The sequence below is a fragment of the Artemia franciscana genome, chromosome 17 (assembly GCF_032884065.1).
Source record: "Artemia franciscana chromosome 17, ASM3288406v1, whole genome shotgun sequence".
Lineage (NCBI taxonomy): Eukaryota > Metazoa > Arthropoda > Branchiopoda > Anostraca > Artemiidae > Artemia > Artemia franciscana.
The window spans coordinates 17,715,702-17,737,091 of NC_088879.1; the positions used below are offsets into that span (position 1 = coordinate 17,715,702).

The 21,390-nt window shown below is 34.0% G+C and overlaps 1 protein-coding gene across 3 annotated transcripts in view; it reads right to left on the reverse strand.

The window, feature by feature from the left end:
• Positions 1-502: 502 nt before the first annotated feature.
• Positions 503-21,390, reverse strand: part of LOC136037944 (F-box and leucine-rich repeat protein 13-like) — a 60,923-nt gene continuing 40,035 nt past the window's right edge. For all 3 annotated transcript variants that reach the window (XM_065720819.1, XM_065720822.1, XM_065720821.1), the window contains 3 exons: positions 17,093-17,202; positions 14,780-14,935; positions 503-795 (listed from right to left, as the gene is read on the reverse strand). In XM_065720819.1, coding sequence (XP_065576891.1) covers positions 658-795; positions 14,780-14,935; positions 17,093-17,202 — 404 coding nt within the window. In that variant the 3' untranslated portion in view covers positions 503-657. The remainder of the gene's footprint in view (positions 796-14,779; positions 14,936-17,092; positions 17,203-21,390) is intronic.

Here is a 21,390-nt window from a genome sequence, read left to right on the forward strand (position 1 = left end):
GTGACAAGAAGGGCTGGGGGATTACCCACTTTGATCAAATTTTTGTCTTTTTTACTTTATATTCAAGTCAGGAGGGGGCACTGCAAAAAGTTTTCTCAGGCAACAAAAGCCACAAGAAAAGCTTTGTCTGCAAGGCTGCTATTAATCAATTTGATTCCAGATTGCAAGAAATGGGTTTCAATTTTTATTTAAACATTAAAAAGCTTCCTACGTAGCTTCTTAAGGCATCTTAATTCTATTTTGTTTTTCAAGAAATTTGAGCGAGTTTTGATAATTCGAACAATTTACTCGGATTTAGAACTAAATTTTTTAATTATGTAAATAAAATGGACAACATATATTAATTTAGAAGATAGTTATACAAAACGATCAGCCACAACTTATTGCTGAATAAAAATCAAATAAGACAGTCTCAGCTTGAATGACCGTTAAACTAAAAACTATCTTCACTGCAAAAGTTACAATGATTATAGTACAAATAATACAGATTATAGATTAGTAGTAGTAGAACAACTTTTATTATCAAAACAATGAAATATCATACTGATAGCACAGCAAAAGCATAGCTTGCAAGACTGTGCTAATGGACAACAAAAGATCACGAGAAAAAAATATTGAAGTAATCTTCATCGTCAGAGTAATAATATTGCAGCAATCTTAGAAATCATAATCAGCGAAGAAAGTATCCAAGATCAGCGGAGTATCCAACGAATTGGGTTCCACACATAGGTGCCGAAGCTTTGGACAATATGTCTTCACAGTTTCGAGCATTTTGCTAGTCACTTTACGACAACCCTGGAGAGAAGGAGAGAAAATAAAGCTCATGATTTCAAAAAAGAGACAAAAATTCTAGGGCAATTAAACAAAATTAACATTAATTTAAAATGCTTCTCAATGCTTTCACCTAAAAAAAAATATTTCTTTAAGCGTTCATGTTCATTTTCATTTTTTTTCTATCTCTTTTTTTTTCGTTGAAAATGTAAAACAATTAAACTGTAAAATAATGTTAAAACAATAAAAAAAGGAATATGAAGTATTCATATATGAATACAATTCCCACTAGTAATTCAATATTAGCGAAAATTATAGCTGAGCAATTCCACTGCCTAAGTAAAGAACGATGTTAGGACAATGTAATCTTTTCTTCTGACCAAAGCACAGCGTAAAGAAGGGATTGTCATATTATCTTCGAAAGGCCCTCATTTGATTGGAAATTGAAAATTCTTATCCCCTCTTTTAGAGTCAAGTTGATTTGAGGGCAATCAGCCTCCCCTCATGACCACAATTTCCCTAAACATACCGAAACAAAATTTAAGATCACCATTTCGTTCAACAGGGTTGAAAGGTCTTTGGGAATTAAGTCTTTGAGTATGACAACTTTTTCCACCCCCAAAGCCCACAGGGGCAGGGGCTATAAGTTATACTAGTTGCCCATTGTTAACATATAAGGTTTTTGTAGAAGAGGTGAGGGGACTAGTTATATTGGAAATAAGAGGTTCCAAAGCCCTTTTTGAGAGTTAAAAGTGATCGAAGGCCAACTAGTGCCACCCGGTCCTCTTCTCCCAAAATGCATCAAATAGAAATTTTGAGATAAGCCATTATATTCAAAATAGTACAAAGATCATATAACAAGATCTTCATGGTTGAAAGAAAACCCCAGAGCATGAGAGAAAGGGGGCACATAAGATTTTTGGGGAAAGGGTGGTCGAAAATATTTTAGAGTAGGCTCATTTGATTGGAAACTAAAGGTTCTGGTTCACTTTTCTAAGGGTCAAAAGTGATAGACGCCAAATAACATCCCCTCACCCGAATTCCACTTTTACCTAAACACATCTGATGAACACTTTGAGATGGTCATCGAAAGTAAGTTCAAAGAACATATAGCAGTGCCTCCAAGGTTGACAAAATCCTCCAGGGCTTAGAGGAAAGGGCTTTAAAGTTTATGCTCCGGGGACATATATTATGGGTGGATCCAGGGGGCCAGGAGGGGCCTAGACCCCCATGAGTTTTTGGCACCCTCAATCTCATTCCGTTCTTTTTCTTCTTTTTTACATTTTTTTAAAGTAAACTTGTCAATTTGTTCAATTATTCGTAGCTTATTTACCCAATTAACAACAAAAACAAAAAACTTTCCTATGAACGTAAAGAGCCAAGTTGAAACTTAAAACGAAAAAAAAAAAAAATATCTTCAGCCGGTTCATCTGCAAAATTGGCATCAAAAAATCTTTTGATTGCTGCTAGCTTCCCCCTATTTTACGAACATAGAAACTCATATTTCGATGGATCAGTTTTTCTTCGTGTTACTAGATAAACGTTCGGTAACACCGGAAGTTATAGGTATTGGTCAATTCACAATTTGACATTAGATGGAAAAGTAGCTTTGTAGCTAAAATTTCAAAATGGATAAAAAGAAACAATCTGGATACGAGCATAGTATTGGGTAAGAGACGAAGACTAATGGCTGAATGTAGAAGGGGATCGAAGGATATTTCGGGATATTTTTAGTAAAATATCCGGAAATCGAAAGGAAAGTTTTGACTAATAATACCCCCCCCCCTCCCCTCAATAAATCCTAAAGTTTAATTTTGTGAATAATTAAATAGCGAATGGCCCAATAGGGCTTTCGTGTGAATAAATCTATTCATCTATTTATTTTAATTACATGGCTAATTTAGTTGAAATTAGATGAATGAAAGAGTTAAAAGCAATTTAGACCAAGAACATATCCACGGGGTCGGAGGGAGCGACCCTCCCCCAAGATATTTCTGGCACTCTTATTCCGTTCTTTTTTCTTTTTTTAATCTTTTTTAAAATAAACTTGTCAACTTAGTGTCCACCTCCAGTCACATTGTCACCCTTGGTCCAGTGGCTCCCTCACCCAAGATTTGTTCTTGATCTGTTAGAGATTTAGACATGAAACAACTCGCACGATCAGTTTACAAATCATTTCGTCATAAAATTATAATAAAAACCTCGTTTTCGAAGAAATTATTCATATAATTAAACTTGCTTGCTAGTTGAAGTGCTGATTCTGAGGGCAGATCTTCATCTTCAGAATGTGTTTTCTTTTTTAGTTTTTCGGCACATTTTTTCGATTCTTTTTCTGAAGAGCACGTCGATTTAGGGTACGGTTTCCAGGAATTATTGATAGGGGCGTGAGGATGGGTCATGGGAGACGAGACATATTATAAACGGGGTTTTGGGAAATGTGTTTGATATTTAAGTTTGCCGAGTGGGATTGGGAAGAACTAATTCACATGCTCTATCTTATTGAGTTTCCTGACTGTAGTAAGATACAGGGAAGACTATCATCTTCCTAGGACGAAGTCCTAGTGGAACGTCGTCTGTGTCATCTGAACATAATTTGAAAGTTGGAAACTACCCAGATTGATAAGATCGACGTAGACTGGCTGATTCTCAAGGATCAATTATCTCAAGCTCTATCGTCCCTGCAAGACAACTTGGGAGACTAATCAGATTTTTTTATTGCCCTTGTCTCCCTCCCTTTCGTCATTGACTACCCCGATATTACCACCATATTTTTTTATTATTACCCCAACAGCTTCTTTGATAGAAGCACATTTCTTGAGACCTATCTGCAAAACAGAAGTGATCGCCTGCAACGAAACATGTGAAAAATTTTAGGTCTGCGAAACGCCCATCATTCCCAGTTGGGCACACTTTTGGTTAATTGATACTGCATCCTCTATTTGCAGACATTTTGGTGCAATTATTTCATAGATTCGAAGAGTGGTGATTATAGAAGAACAAAACGCTAAAACAAGAGATTTCAACCACTTGCATTCCCTGGTACTCCATTAGAAACCGATAGCTTTCAAAAACATACTTTTCCCCATATTTCAAAAAAAAATCCAGAGAACGAAACTAAACCATATCCTAAACCTAAACCAGAGCAATGGAAATTAATACACGTGTAAAAACAGCATTTTGACCATGTTTCGGCAGAACAGCCTATATTGAGAGAAGGCAAAGAACATTCATTTCTGAAGTGAAAAATATCATCATAAGAAAACGCTGTATCTCTACTTAGGGCGCATTTTTGAGAATATTTTTCTTATTTTTCACTGCTTAACGGGGAATTTTATAAAGAAAAAATGACCTAACTGGTTGTAACGAGAGGAATACTCAGAATTGACAATTTAGGACTTGATTGAGCACTGGAGGTCAATATACTAATCAGACAGAATATAATGAGACCCTATAAACTCGTTTAAAAAAAAGCTAACTCAGAAAAACAAATTTGCCTTGACACTTGATTGTTTTAAAAAGTAGAATTATGGCAAAGAGTCAAACTTTAGCGTAAAGAGCGAGGGATTGTGGAGGGGACAACCCATTTCATATACGGAGTAATTTCTGTTCGTTTTAAGTTTTAATGTCGCTCCTTAGTTTCAGTTAAAAAACTAGTTTTTTTTATTTAATTTCTGAACGTTTTTGAATAAATGCATGTGTGATTTTGGCTCTTCGCACACAAATTATTAAAATAAACTTGCATATTAATTCTTTTTTTTGGCTAAATGGCTCTATCATGGTTTTGATCAGACGACTTTGAGAAATGAGGGGTGGAGAAGGAGGTCTAGTTGCCCTTCAATTTTTCGGTTACTTAAAAAGGCAACTAGAACTTTTAATTTTTAACGATCGTTTTTATTAGTAAAAAATATACGTAACTTTAGAATTAATTTACGTAACAAAATTTTTTATTCTTATATTTTTATTATGTATATGAGGGGGTTTGTCTCCTCGTTAATACCTCGCTCTTTACACTAAATCTTAGGTTTTGTCCCAATTCTTTAAGAATGATCCCTGAATCAGAAAGGCCGTAGAATAAATAGTTGAAATTACTAAAAACACTTTAGCATAAAGAGCGAGGTTTTTATCTCCTCCGAAATACCTCGCTCTTTATGCTAAAGTATTTTTAGAACCCCTCATATGCGTAATAATCTCTGTTCGTTTTAAGTTTTAATGCTACTCCTTACTTTCAATTGAAAAACTTTTTCATATTTATATTTTCATTGTTTTTTTTATAGTAATGCTAAAAAATCCCGCGCCCTTTTCATTGAATTTCTCTTCCCCCATGACATATTCCTCCAAGGAAAGATCCTCCCATATATCTCCCTCCCCTCAACTCCACCCCCAAACCAAAAAAATCCCCCTGAAAACGTCTGTACACTTCCCAATAACCAATAGTTATGTAAACACTGGTCAAAGTTTGTAGCTTGCAGCCCCTCCCCCAGGGACTGTGGGGGAGTAGTTCATCCCCCAAGACATAGTTATTATGGCTTTCGACTATGCGGAACAAAATGGTTATCTCAAAATTTTGATCCGTTGACTTTGGGGAAAAAATGAGCGTGGGAGGGGGCCTAGGTGCCCTCCAATTTTTTGGTCGCTTAAAAAGGGCACTAGAACTTTTCATTTCCGTTAGAATGAGCCCTCTTGCAACATTTTAGGACCACTTGGTCGATACGATGAACCCTGAAAAAAAAAAAAAAAAAAAAAAAAAAAAAAAAAAAAAAAAAAAAAAAAAAAAAAAAAACACGCATCCGTGATCTGTCTTCTGGCAAAAAATACGAAATTCCACATTTTTGAAGATAGGAGCTTGAAATCTTTGCTATAGGGTTCTCTTATATGCTGAATGTGATGGTGTGATTTTCGTTAAAATTCTATGACTTTTAGGGGGTGTTTCTCCCTATTTTCCAAAATAAGGCAAATTTTCTCAGGCTGGTAACTTTTGATGACAAAGACTAAATTTGATGCAACTTATATATTTAAAATCAGCATGAAAGTTCGATTCTTTTGATGTATCTTTTAGCATCAAAATTCCGTTTTTTAGAGTTTCGTTTACTATTGAGCCGGGTTGCTCCTTACGATCGTTACCATGAACTGTTGGATCAAGATGTCAAGAATGCCTTGGACTCTGAAAGAATGAAAAACATACGCCAGAACCGTGAATTATTTACAAGCACTGTGAAGACAATTAAACTTTGCAGGGTACAAAATATACCCATTCGTGGCCAACGGGACGATGGTAAGCTCAATAATCAGGGCCCTAATGTAGTCACAGCAGAAAAAAAAAATGGTAATTTCCGTCACCTATTTTGGTATCGTGTTCAGGGGGGCGATTCGCTGCTTCAAAGGCTTGTAGACACTGTACCTGTAAACGCAAAATTCACTAGTAAGCAGATCCAAAAAGAACTAATCGAGACGATTGGAGAACTTATAAAGTCCCAAGCAATCAGAAAAGTGAACACGGCAAGAGTTTGGTGTCTCATTGCTAACGAACCACCGGTAGACAGACAAGGGAACTCATGGTAGTTGCGTGTCATTATATTTAAAAATCGGAAAAGGGTTACGCAATCCGAGAAGAACCTGTTGCCGTAGTCGATGCCTTTCAAACCTTATCAGGGCTCGCTGTAGATAAAAAGGCCAACACCCGATGAAATTTTGAAGATAGACTAGACGGCAAAAGCCTCGGCAGGCTACTTTTAAGTGAATTCACCAAATCCGGCTTAGACATGACGAAGTGCGTCCGCCAAGGTTATAAGAAAGCAGCTAACATGTCAAGCTTGGTAAATGGGGCTGCTGGCAAAATAAAGCACAGTTACCAACTTGCAGATTAGTTTCATTGTGTAAGCCATGCTGCTAATATTTCGTGCTCGAAGATAGTTTATGTCCCAATTCTACAGAATACGCAAGATGTCGTACGAGAAACCATCTCTCATTTCGGCTCGAGTGCCAAATGAACAAGGCTTCTGAAAAAACATCTAACATCAGACAACAGTAGAGCTGAGATCCTCATTGGTCTTTGTATCAGAAGATTTGTAGAGGCATAAGGCAATTAGTCGGTTCTGGGATTCCTTCTCGTCTATTATTTCCGCTCTGTAAGAGATGGAAGGCTGACTCAAATCATGGCTGGTAAGACTATAAAAAGCGTTATAGGTTAGTTTGTTGTTGTCAGGCTACGTATGAACTTTTGACTCCTAAATCAATATTCTTGTTTTTTAGACTTGGCTTTTGTACTTTCAGTAAAACGCTACTTTTCTATAATTTTACAGACACAGCGACAAGCCTATGGCTTTCTCCTGTTTTAAATAAAATAAATAAATAAAATAGGAAAATGCTAATAGTTATTTTATTTGCAATAGTTTTGTCGATATATATTAGATAGGCTGTGAAGCAATAATTTTTGTTCGTTTTAAGTCTTAGCTTCGCTGTTCACTTCCCTCAGAGAAGCTTATTTGTTTAGATTAATAGTTGTATAACAACCAAAATCAAATCACAGGACATCACAGCTTTAAGAAATGAACAGACCTAAGAAGGAACCAGGAGATAAAGCTGTTCTCATCGTAATGTTTTTGACATTTTACCATTATGTGCTAAATTTAACTCCAAACTCGGGTAGGCTGTTTCTCATTGAAGTACAAAGGACTACAAAATAAAAACATATTTTGCTCTCTAGCTCCATCTCAGGACAATTCATACCTAAAACCAGGATGAGCTTTCTTTTGATTTTTAGAATTATATTAAGGTAAAAACACTATGCAAAGTTTTCCTTGACATCATTGCACTGAACCCTGAAATAAAGCAAAAACAAGTGGAATCTAATCCCATAAATTGATTAAACTATTCGCTTATAGACATTCAAGCAATTATTATTCTATTTTTTTAATCCAAAATGTTTATGAAATATTATTTGCTTTTTACATGATTGGCATGAATACTGGAAGAATACCCTCAAAGTAATACCCAAAATTCGTATGAATGCTTTAATGACATTAACTATGCATCAAACATGGAATTGTATTTTGGAATTTCTGCTACTAATAGAATTTGATACTCTTACATAATATGACAAAAACTAGATAATAAAAGTAATATTGTCACAATAAAAGGAAAAGAAATATTTTATTTATATGTAATAAGGCCTGAAAGACTAAGCTGGCAAATTTAACAAAATAGAATGATTATTCTCTCATGAAGATCTACTTGTAGACAAGTCAATTGTTTCATAGATTGAAGTACAAACTTGAAATAATTGAAACAATAATCGTATTAATGTGTAGCTTAGATATTTAGCTATTCAATGATCTAGGCAATAAGATAAGTTTATTTTTGCCACCTGACAATATACAAAAAAGAAGAAGAGTAAAGACAAAAATTTAAAGAAAAATCAACTTCTAAAAAATGATAGATAATAAAAAATTAGCGACAAAGACCACGCTGCCTTTCCATAACAAACAAACACAAAGTTTTCCCCTATAACTTTGTGTTTGTTGAAAAGATTTTCCATATTGTTTCTACTTTTTGCTATTTTGTAAATACAACATTAATCAAAACAGGAGTGGTAAATAATGTTAATTGACAGAAAATGAAGTAAACGGTTTAAGCTTGTCTCAAACACGTTGCAATCTATCAAATCCACTACATATACAGGGTCAGGAACGCAATATTATTTCAAAATAAAACTATACATATAATGCAGCGGGAATATAACTACAAACTTCAGTAAACGACAAAACCCCGATCGAACCTTTAACTGCTCAATTTTAGAAAGCAAATCCAAAAGTGATGAAATATACAGTGCGTGAGGCAGAGCTAGGGCACTATATAGTTTAGCAAGTACACACTTACCATAACTATACTTCAATGCAGCCAATCTGGCATAGATGGTGTGGAAACCTGATATAGCATGTCAACAACAAGAATACAGTATTATGCTTATCTAGACCATAAACAAGGCGGAGTTATTTCAGTGAATAAGACTGTATAATTGATTGACCAGCTACAATAAAGGTAAAGATGACATAGTTTTACCTCGGGCATTATAAGCAGAAAATACAGTCTTAATAGTATTAACATTCAGTCCTAAGAGCTTATAACCAGAAATTAAAGAATCAAAGTTTGCCTGTAAGTAGAAAGACTTGAACTGATAAGCAGGACATCATTTGCAGAGCAAATCTAAATAGAATCAAAAATATTACAATCAATTATCCATTACGAAAGTAAAACAGTTCAAAATAGGGATGATACCTTTTTATTGACAGTGAATAGATATAAAATTATTTAACTGGATATTTCGAACACATATACGGTGTTCATCATCAGCAGTAAAACTAAAAGACATGAATTAAAAATAAACAAAATATATACCTAATAAACGTATTACATATAGTTTATTGCTCTTATTTTTTTCAATGCAACAGCGAAGGCTAATCTCTTTGACCTTTTCGGTTCCGGTTCATTAGAATTATCTGACATATTACGTGGACAGAGGTCATAGCTCTTAGGTGAGGTGATATTTACTTTATTTGACCTCAGTAAATTATCATAAATGGAATTTAATCCAAATTCACCTGTATCTCTGTTTATGGAAATATTCTTGAAGAGAATATTTTTAATTTCGATTATTTCCCTGAAAATTGCCTCAAACCCTGGTCCCTAGAAATCAAAGAAACATTTTCAAACAAAATAAAATGATTTGGAAAATTAAAGATATGTTCCGAGAGGGCCGACGTCAAATCTTCAGGTTTGGTATTTTGCTTTAAAGACGATGAAATAGAATTATGATGTTGTAGCAATCTCGTTTTCAAATTCTGGTTAGTACGTCCTACATAAGAGCTTCCACAAGTACATGGGATCTTATAAACCCCACTTTGTTGCTCTACGGAAGTCCGATCCTTTCCAGAATTTAAAAAACTAGCCAAAGTATTACTACCTCTTAAAACTACCTTTAAACCATTATTTTGTAAAATTCTTTTAAGTTTTTCACTCAAACCTGGAACATATGGCAGAGAACAAAAAATATCTTTCTTTTCTGTTGTTTCCAGAATATCGTCAGAAAATTCTAGAAATTTTTTCCTTCTTTTCGAAAAAGTCTGGTCAATTAACCAACCCAGAGAATGGTTACTTATTAAAATCTCTTTTAACAACAATAATTCCTCCTCAATGAATTTTGGAGAACGAATTCTAAAAATGCGGTCAGTTAAAGATATGATTAAACCAATTTTTACTTGGCGAGCATGACCGGAGAAAAACGACAAAAATCTGTTATTATTAGTAGCTTTTCTGTAAATCTTAAAATCCAGACTATTTTCATTTTTTAAAAGAAGGACATCCAGAAAAGGAAGTTTATTATCCTCTTCTAATTCTATTGTAAATTTTAAATCCCCTCCCCAAAAATTAAGATGTTCTAAAAAACTTTTTAATTCCTCCACCCCATAATTCCATACTGAAATTGTGTCATCTATATATCTCCCCCAAAATTTATGTTTTAAAAAGTATGAATCTAACGCTATTGTTTCAATATTTTCTGCAAAGCAATTTGCTAATTGACTTAAAGGGACCCCCATGGGTAAACCATTTACTTGTTCGAAAAAAACCCCTCTGAATTGAAAAAAATAAGAGAACATGTTGCACAACCTCACTAAATTCATAATTACACCGACTTCCAAAACTGTTTCACCACTAATTAAGTCCAAATTTCTTAGTATCTTTCTCTCAAGAAAAAATTTCTGCGGCTTTTACATCAATACTAGTATACATTGACACTATGTCGAAACTTGAAATTATAGAATTTGAAGAAATCTCAACTTCTTTTAGTTTTTTTTACAAGTTCTGACGAATTCTTAATGTAAGAAAGTTGTGTAGACATGAGTGGTTTACACAATGAAACTAGCCACTTACTCAGAGCACTTGTTGGTGACTTGTTGCTCACAACAATTGGTCGTAATGGCAGATTTGGCCTATGTATCTTTGGAAGTCCATATAATTTAGGGCACAAAGAACCTCTTGGTAAGAATTTGTCAAAAAGTTGAGGTGTAATCTTCCCTTCTTCCTTCAAACTCTTTAACTCGTTCTTAAATTTCTTTGTGTATGAGTCCGTCGGGTCAAAAGAAAGTTGTTTGTACGTTTTTTCATCTTTCAGTAAAGCGTTTAATTTTGAATCGTAGTCCTTGGTGTCCATTACCACTAAAGTGTTACCCTTGTCTGCTTTTGTAATAATAATAGATTCATCCCTTCTTAAATTATTAAGATTCTTTATGTCTTTGATAGAATTGTTAGGGATTTCTGGTTTTAAAGCAAACTCTGACAGGGTTTTCACTGTAGAAGCTCTTACTAGACTAACATCTTTGATTAGGATGGGGTTTCTATGTAAAGATTTTTTTATTGAAGAGATAATTTCTTCTACTGGGACTTCATTAGTTTTAAAACAAAATTTTGGACCTTTTTCTAATACTTATTTTTCTTGTAACGTTAAGGTCCTTGATGAAAAATAAAAAATTAAAAAGTGAATAGATATAGTATATCTATTCACTGTCAATAAAAAGGTATCATCTCTATTTTGAACTGTTTTACTTTCGTCATGGAAAGGCAGTGTGGTCTTCGAAGTTATCTAAATTATCCATTAATTGTCCTAGTCAAAGTAGTCGTGAGAATCCTAAACGTAGTAGGACTTAAATAGAACCTTTCCTAAGTCCTCTAATAAGACGAACAGGCCCAGTTAAAATACTTTTTCAAGTTTAACCCTGACATAACTAGGACTATACCAATATGAAGGCAACGCAAGAAAATGGTGCGTAACTACAAAATCAAGCAGAGACAAAAACTATTTTTGATCGGACTAAGAAATCGAATGCTGCTTGTATATCCACACAGCACAAATATACAGGATTTCCCAAATTTTCACCATTACTAACGGGGACGCTTCAGTAAGCGATGCGCAAATGCACAATTTAGATGCTTACGAAAACCAAACAGTCCATAATCTAGCGCGCATTTACGTATCATTTGAGGCAGGACAAGACTTTCTAGAACCTTGCTTAAAATACTAGAAACAGAGATGGGGCAGAGATATTGATACAGAGATACAGAGATACAGAGATATTGGTAACTACTACAAAAATTGAAATTTTTTATTTTATTTTAATTTTCGTAATCATGCCAGAACCAAAAGAATTCTATACTTGATTTGTATCGATATATATTTGAAATGAAAATGTCAGATGCTCAATCAATAGTGCGCTTGCTTTTTGAGGGTATTGGGGTGTTATACCATGTAAACCGGGAGTTTTACGACACCTTGAAAGCCTGATTATACGCAAACCGTCACTTTTCAAAACAAGAAAATGCTAAGTTTATACAATAGAGGGTCAAGCCTACTTTTCAATAAGGCATCATCTCCAGTTTCTAAATTCAGATCACAGAAGCCAAACACAGTGGAATAATGTCAAAGCTATTGCTCTTCAGGAATACACACATTCACTTTACTATGACCGCTCTTAATAATCCTATACTTTGTTTCAGATACAGTTTGGACTTTTAAAAGCCTCAAAAGAGGCACGCTTAGCTTTCCCAGGTTTATGGTCACTAGCACACTCGGTATATTCCTTTTTGTCTTTCTAAAAAGCTGAAAAAAAAACAGACCAGATTTTGCCTTGTCACAATCACACCAAATGGGATGCCATATTTTTGAACGTCGTTTAGCTGCCCTTCAGCTGGGATCATGACTTCAACCGAACATAAAGGCACTTCTCTTTACTTTAGCTACCGGTAGAGGCTTCCTTCCCACACTTCACAGCAAGAACAATTTCAGCAGCATACAAATCAAGACTAATGCTATCGTTTAACTCATGAAGTATAAGCTGAAACAGTAGTTTACTTTTCATCAGTATATCATCTAGACTACCTTGATAGAGAATCATATCAACCTTTTGCCACTATGTCTAATAGTAATACCGCGGGGGATTTGTCTTAGTATTAGGCAAATACCTAATTTAAATGAGATACTGAGGTAATTGCTGAATGTTTGCTCAGAATTCACTGCAACATTCGAAGCAAGAGTAAAATTAGAGACGACGTGATCTATAATCCTTTTCAATTTCTATTAGCTAACATATTAGGGTTTTACTCCTAAGTAATTTCGGCAGTATTTTTCACCAAAAGTCATGTGCGATTTACTGGCAGTATTTGTCTATTGCTATTAATCAGGAAAGTTCCATGATGCTCCATGAAGTTCCACGATGGTGTACATTTTCCGCTCATTTTCTATGGACTTATTATTTATTTATTTAAGAATTAACGACGCTTCTTCACAACTAAGGTCCCTGCGTCGGCCCTGCAGTGCATTCCTGAAGCGTGATTCCATCTCTGGGTCCCGTATTACCAAGCTAAGGTCAAATCCACTGCGCCACCACAGGACTTCTATGGACTTTTCATACTCGTTCTGCATTTTCAAATTTGGCGCACTCTAAGTGCTAAAATTGCCTCACTTCACATACAGACCTTTATCATTAACGATTGAGTTCCTGGGTTTTCAATATGTTAAGATAAATACGGTTGTTTAATTTCTATGGAATTAACACAAAGAATGGGATTATCCCCTCATAAAACTATTGAAGACAATATATGAGAAAGGAAAAATGAATGTTATTTGTTAATTGTAACTTTTTACTTATATTTGAAAAACTTCTCTAGTGGGGAAAGTATCTTAAAAACAGTTTCTATTTGTCTATAATTGCTATTACTTTTTTATTATTCAAATCAGGAATATTCATAAAGATTTTCAAGATTTTTTAATGTAAAATATATGATATCGGGTTAATATTTATATTTCAGATTTTTTTGTTTTTTGTATATGCATACGGGAAGCATCGCTCAAATGAACATATGATTAGTCTTAAACAAAAATACACTTCCTAATTACTTCATTACGGTAAAAATTCCTGCAAGGATTTCAATCTGTATTATTTGAAAACTAAAGTGAGAAAAAGACGTTCCACATCTTCACTACCCTCACATCCAATATTTAATTGGAAATTTTGACATGGTGCGCCATCTATGAGTCAAATAAGTGTTAGGGTTTTCAAGCTAAATGAGAGACTGACCCGTTGCTCATTGAAGACAGTGTAGTCGAAAAAGACATATTCCATTTCAGTTTGATGGAAGACAAAATGGTGCAGCTGCAACATCTCTGGAGCGGTAATGGAATGAAGTTGAAATTTCCAGAAAATATTAAGGTACAATGGAAAACTAAAATTTTACTCGAGAATGAATATTTTAAATTGGGTAGTGAGTTTAATTGTGGAAAATCTGAGCTTCTTCCTTTAAAATGGAACAATTCGTTGAACAATTCAAATTCGTCCCACTTCGTTGGTCAATGAACAATTCGGTCAAATTAGTCAACAATTCGGTCAACAATTTGTCAAAAGAACAATTCGTCCCACTTCGTTGGTCCATATGGGGTGTTTCTTTCAAGAAGCCAGTACAACAACTTCATTGCCCTGGTCTTTGCATTAGACGATGATAAAAAAAAAACTGTATGCTTCTTATTTCCCATCTTGAAAGAAAGCGTTGTCTGTCTTAAGCCTCAATTGTTCAAAAAAAAAAAAAAAAAATAGTTTCAACAAAATAATCCTTGCTAAACAGTATAACCGTTTCATAAAGTCAGTTTCATCCGTGGCAAACCCTTCTTATACAGTAATATTTAAAATGTTATGTATGCAACAGTTGTTCAGAGTTTAATATGTGATCTTCATCAACGGTTTGACAAATACTATGATGTCTTTTTTGATATTCCCCTTTTTAAGTCTTTTTCTCCATTTGGTACTCTGTCTTCGTTCTCTTTAACTAAATAAAGGTTATAAAAAGTAAATAAACAGAAGTTTTAAATAAGTAAAGGCTACCTATAAAATAATGCAGCTATGTCGAAGATACAATCTATTGAAAAAGAAATCCTGAAAAATGGGAACAACCAACTAAAAATTACCTTCAAGTTGAGGACGCGTAGTCTTTTTAATTCCGGAAGGAGTTTAGACAAACCCCAGTCAGTAACTTGGTAGCAACCACTCAAATTCAATTCTTCTATAGATCGCTTGAATGATTCTGGTTGAGCTGCAAGCTTCACAAGACCACAGTCAGTAATCTAGAATTAGAAGAAAATTCGAAAAAATTCAAACATCATCAATGAATTTACATCTAAAACTGGTCAAAATTAAATTGCAGAAAAATGAAAAAAATGCGTAATAATAGATTAAAAAAGGTTTATTGTTCTTTACACAGTAAATTATAGGGTATTTCTGCTCTAGGTACTTTTAACAAAACTCATATACTATGCAATAATATAAAAGACCGACAGAAAACAATAAACAGTTCAAAGGATGATATTTTATCATCATTTATACATTGAAATATATAGTGATCAAGTTCTTTTTTTATGCCTTTTGCAAGGTTTTGCTATTTGTCAGAACAGCACATCCTGCTAAAGTATTTGACACTATGGAAATGAAAGGAGAATTATTTTGTGACGAAGGATTAAACACATTACTTAGAGAATTAAAACAATAATCAATATGGCACTGTTAGTCTGGTAAATGAGTCTTTTGAATATGGTGGTTGCAAAGCTACAGATAAATTACTGAACATAGTGACAGTATTTTTTTGAAAACAGGAAAGTACATAGCAATTTTAGAAAATTTCAACTAAACGCCTATATAGAAAAGATGAATCGCAAGTAAAGATCTGCCACATGATGATGCCATTGTGACTAAAAGTTTTGGGATAAAGCTTTAAGAGAAAAACAGCGTCGCTTTAGGAAGAGGCCATGTCCCAAAGGCCAAATGTCCGCTTTATATTAATGAGCGAGAAGTGTCTGTGTTATCAAACCTCTTTAGTCCTCAGTTTGTTTATATTATGAGCAAGCGTTTACTTCAGCCAGCAGAAGATCGTTAAAGAAGGTTCAATCCCTGTATGGTGTACCAAATATAAACAATTAAGTGATAAGTGCTAAACTGATAGGTGACATGTCCAAAAATAAAATTGCAAAGGTTAATGTAGGGCACTAGGTTAGTGGCTAGTTTTGAATTGAACAGGAGCTGAGCAGCGATGCGTTCTATTCCCATATATATAGACAATTTTGATGAGATTTATCCTAAAGAACAGAGCAAAAGCTATAGAGAAGCAGGGAACTAAATGGAAAAGTTGAACCCTCCTAGACTTACATTATGCTGATTTGAGCGGTCTAGATAAACGTTAAGCAAAATAATAAATTTTTGGATGTTTTGAGAGTATAAGTAATCACTATGTATGCATTATGTATCTAAGCAAAGAGAGAGAATTACAAACCTGAGAGTATTGTGGAACTTTCCATTTTTTTTTTAATTGGTTTTCAATAGTTGAGTTTGTTATAAGTTTTTAATTATCAAGACTGTTTCTTTTTGTAACAAGTTTGAAACAAAGTTATAGGCACTTTGTGCTGTCTCTGGTTTATTTTAATAATGTCACATACCGCCGAAAAATATCTAATTAAATTTAGGTGTATCGAAGGTATCTGCCCGTATGACCACAAAAGTCAACTGGGAGGCGAAAATCTTCATTTCGTAATAACAAGGTGGTTGCAACAAGGTGGTCGTTGAATATGGTGGTTGCAAAGCTACAGATAAATAACTGAACATAGTGAAAGTATTTTTTTGAAAACAGGAAGGTACATAGTAATTTTAGAAAACTTAAACTAAACCCCTATATAGGGAAGATGAATCACAAGTAAAGATATATCATAAGTAAATTGCTTAGAATGATGATGCCATTGTGACTAAAAATCCTGTGATAAAGCTTTAAGAGAAAAACAACCTCGCTTTAGGAAGAGGATGGGTCGGCCAAGTGTCAACTTTATATTAATGACTGAGAAGTGTCTGTGTTATCAAACCTCTTTAGTCCTCAGTTTGTTTATATTATGAGCAAGCGTGTAATTCAGCCAGCAGAAGATCTTTAAAGAAGGTTCTATTCCTGTATGGTGTACCAAAACAGGAGCTGAGCAGCGATGCTATTCCCATTTATATAGAAAATTTTGATGAACTTTAAACTAAAGAACAGAGCAAAAGCTATAGAGAAGCAGGGAACTAAATGGAAAAGTTAAACTCTCCTAGACTTAAATTATACTAAGGATTTGAGCGGTCTAGATGAATGTTAAGCAAAATAATACATTTTTGGAATTTTTTGAGAGTATATTTAATCAATATGTATGCATTATGTGAGAATTACATTATGTGAGAATATGTATACACAAAGCGAGAGAATTACAAACCCGAATGCAGTGTCTTAGAGAAAGTTTCTTTAAACAACAGGACGTAAATGCTGAGTCCAAAAATACGTCACTCACTTTAATGCATTTACTGAGTTCTAACTCAGTCAGCCCTGCAAAGAGAAAAGAAATAGATTAAAAAAAAAAAAGACAAAAAAAAAAAAAAACAGCAACAAAGAGAGTCATACAAAAACAACTAAAGATATAAAAAATATGTAAATTATTACTTTTAATTTGAAAAATTGCCTAAAAAGATGTAGAGTAAATTGTAATTTGAAAAAAAAAGTTCCGACGATGTTCCAGCACTTCAGATAAGAAAAAAGAGGGGCTGTGCTGCTTCAACACAATATACCACCCTCAAAATTTAGATATTTCTACAGTTAATTGTAATTTGAAAAAAAAAGTTCCAACGATGTTCTAGCACTTTAGAAAAGAAATAGAGGGACTGTGCTGCTTCAACACCATATACCACCCTCAAAATTCAGATATCTTTACAGGTAACCCAACAATTTCTTATTTTCTTAGACAAATCTTTTCGTCTGATTTGTTTCCACACTCTTTTAAAAGTTTGAATTTTGTCCTAATTCTTTAAAAACAACTCTTGAAAGACAAGGGTCGCTCAATTAGTGCAATGAGAAGCTTCTTTAAAAGAACTAAAATTTTAACGTGAAGAGCGATATGTCGAAGAGGGGGCGACCCCCTTCAAATGTACAAATTTTGATATTTTCCCTTTTAGTAGAAAGCTTTTTTTCTATTTTTGGCACAAAAACAAACTTAGTCCAGACTATATGAATAAGTACACTTATTCACACAGAAAAAGCATATTATCGTTTTCCTGTAGATTGGGTACAAAAACACACTAACTTTTTGGCTAACCGATTGGGCGAAAAAGGCTAAACCTTGATTACGGGCAAAAAGTATGAATGTCCAAACGAAAAAAAATTTAAGCCACTTCTCAAATAAAAAACCTGAGTCACAGCAAAAATGAGGTAAGCCCTGACTTGGGAGAACAAAAAACAACAGAAAAAATCCAAAGAGTAGTATCTAAAAAAATAAGTTCAAAAAACAAGAACTGTCTTGACTTCTTATAAAAAGCACAGCTAGTCAGCTATAACGGACTAAAAAGTAAACCTTTGGTATGAATCCAAGCTATTACTCAAGGTAAAAACAATTTATATCCATTGTGAAGAGTTTCAATTACGCAGTGGAGATAAGGATAGGCCTCACCGTAAAAAAAAAAAAAATAAAATAAATAAATTAAAGCTTCAGTTCTGACTCGGGCCAAAAAGGGGCTAAGTCTAAGCTATAGACAGATTTGATGCCTTACGATTCACCTGGTAACTCACGGAGAAGTTAAGGCATAAATGTAAGCATAAAGACGTTGTACTATGGACAAGATATTTGATTTACTGGATTTTGTTCTGTTTAATACATTTATGATATTTACTGGTGTTTTTTTTTACAAACAAATTATAGGGATTCCTATGGATGGTAATGCCAGTCCATGTACAACTGACTTGTTTTTAATCCAACTAGAATATGTTTGGATGAGATATTTTAAAGATTATTTGAATTTAAACTGTGATGAGATTATTAGGAAATCAAATAACTATTTACCCAATCGAATCGATTCTAGAACCCCGTCACCAGACATGTCAAGAAGAGTACTTTTCAGAATTAACTATTAAAATTTCTGATGAATTAGTTTTTTAAATATATAATATTTTGGATGATTTCGATTTTAAAACGATTAATTTACCGTTACCAGAAATTGATATGCATTAAAAAAATCTCATTCTCAGCCATATTACTCACAATTACTTAGGTCTGCAAGAATATGCAGAAATTAAAACTTATTCTAAAAAAAAATGTCAAATTTTAAGCTATGAACTAGTTTCGAGAAAATCTTTTCTTCCGATTTCTTTCCTCACTCTTTTGCTGGTTTGAATTTTGTCCTAATTCTTTAAAAACAATTCCTGAAAGACAAGGATCACTCAATTAGTGCAATACAAAGCTTCTTTAAAAGAACAAAACATTTTAGCGTGAAGAGCGATGTGTTGAAGAGGGAGCAACATTCTTCAAATATGTACAAACTTCTGTTCATTTTCAGTTTTGATATTTTCCCTTTTAGTAGAAAGCTTGTTTTTTTTTTCTATTTTTGGCATATAAGCAAACAAAGTCCAGACTATGTGAAAAAGTACACTTATTTGCACAGAAAAAGCATATTATCGTTTTTCTGTAGATTTGGTACAAAAACAACCTAACTTTTTGGCTAACCGATTGGGCGAAAAAGGCTAAACCCTGATTACGCACAAAAAGTGTGTATGTCCAAGCGAAAAAAAGGGCTATTTTTCAAATAAAAAAGCCTAAGTCATAGCAAAAACGAGGCTGACTCGGGAGAAAAAAAAATCCAAGGAATGGCACTCAAAAAACCAGTTGAAAAAACAAGAACTGTCGCGACTTCGTATAAAAAGCAAAGCCAGTCAGCTACAATGGACTAAAAAGTAAACCTTCGGTATGAATCCAAGCTATTATTCAAGGTAAAAACAGCTTATATCCAATGCGAAGAGTTTCAATTACGCAGCGGAGATCAGCATTAAGGCCTCACCAAGAAAAAATTTAAAGCTTTACTTCTGACTCGTAGTAAACTAAACGTAGTAAAAGTAGTAAACGTAGTTTAGTTTTAGTAACTAAACGTAGTAAATGAAGCATTCCAATAAATTTCTATATTAATTTCGTTAATTCTTAGGGTTACTCTTTTGCAACGAATGCGTCATCACGGGGCATTAATGTCTTGGAAACTAAAAAGCTCAATATTTAGTTCTTAAATATTTTTAAATCGACTGAGTGGCTAATAATTTCATCGAAAAAAAAACTTTCCATATCAGCTTGAAAGGGTGTCAAAATATAACAGTTCCCAAGAACCAATAAGTCAATTTATCTTCTAAGCCATCCTGGGTTTGTTGAACATAGGTCTATTCTAAAAAGTATTTTGGGCCCATGTATTAGTTTGCTCCTAACAGAGATTCATCAAATCTCCTTTTGCATTTATTTTTGATGATTTTTAGCATGCATATATTTCACAATGCTCTTTTGGTAAGCGCGCAACTTTGGGTCAGGAATTTTAAACTCAAAAACGCATAAAAGCAAGAATGTATTTCTCTGATGAATCCTGATTGATGGTAATCACTTGAAAATAACTCATTAGATTAACATGCTTTCACTATTAAGTTTATGACAGCTTATTAGAAAGGCTTTTGACGGTAACTCACTAAAATATTGGTCGTTGATCAGGGGATCATGTCAACCACAAAGGCATAGTTATTAGGCCTTTAACAAAAAAAAAACAACTTAAAAACCATAGAATTTTTTTTCTGTCAGTGGAATTCAATTCAGTGGATATTTTGGCCCTATGTCCAAAGGCCGTCTTCAGCAAAACACCAGAAAAAAAAGTATATATAAATATATAAGAACTTACATCAAAATGTGAAAATAAAAACTTAAAATAAAACTCTGTTTTTACGTATTATGGGCCTTCATAAAGTTATTCCTGCCTTAATGAAATATGATCTACTTGTGGGCTAAAGAACAATCCTTGAAAGTTTCAAGCCAATAAAAACTAGACTTACGTTGCCTGAGCAACGTAAAGTGTTGCGGCAACCTTTGTCCGGCTTCGCCGAATAAATTGTTGCGAGAGCAACACTTCTAATCTAGTTGGTATTATAAAGCTATCCGTAACTTTTCAGGATCAAAATACCATAGATGACACTCTATTATTTATTACGAAACTGCCTCGTTGTTTTACGTTATCGTTTGTACCCGATGCGTAAACACTTAATTCTAGGTTACAGTGAGTATGGGTAGGCTACACCAACTAGCAAAACTTACAAACCCCTCTTCACTAAAGATGATTGTAGCCTAACAGACAATTATTACTTACAAGTCCCCTACATGTCTTACCACTGGAAGCAACTCGGTCTTATCATCAAATACACTGGAAACAATTAATAGGTACACCAAATAGCAAAATTTGCAAACCCCTCACTGCCAAAAATGATTATGAGCTAACAGCCGACCTTTCCTTACAAGTCCCCTACATGTCTCACTATTGGTAGCAGCTTATTTTTGGTGTCAGTGTGTACCCTACTACTGAAGTTGTCAACCCCTTGAAACTTTCTAACTAGTATATCTCATGAAGAAATTTTTGTACCAAAAAATGTACCAAAACTTTCCGTAAAAACCGCACAGGTTAGACCCTTACCAGTTTCCAGGAATAAGCCAACATCGGCGGCATAGAAAAA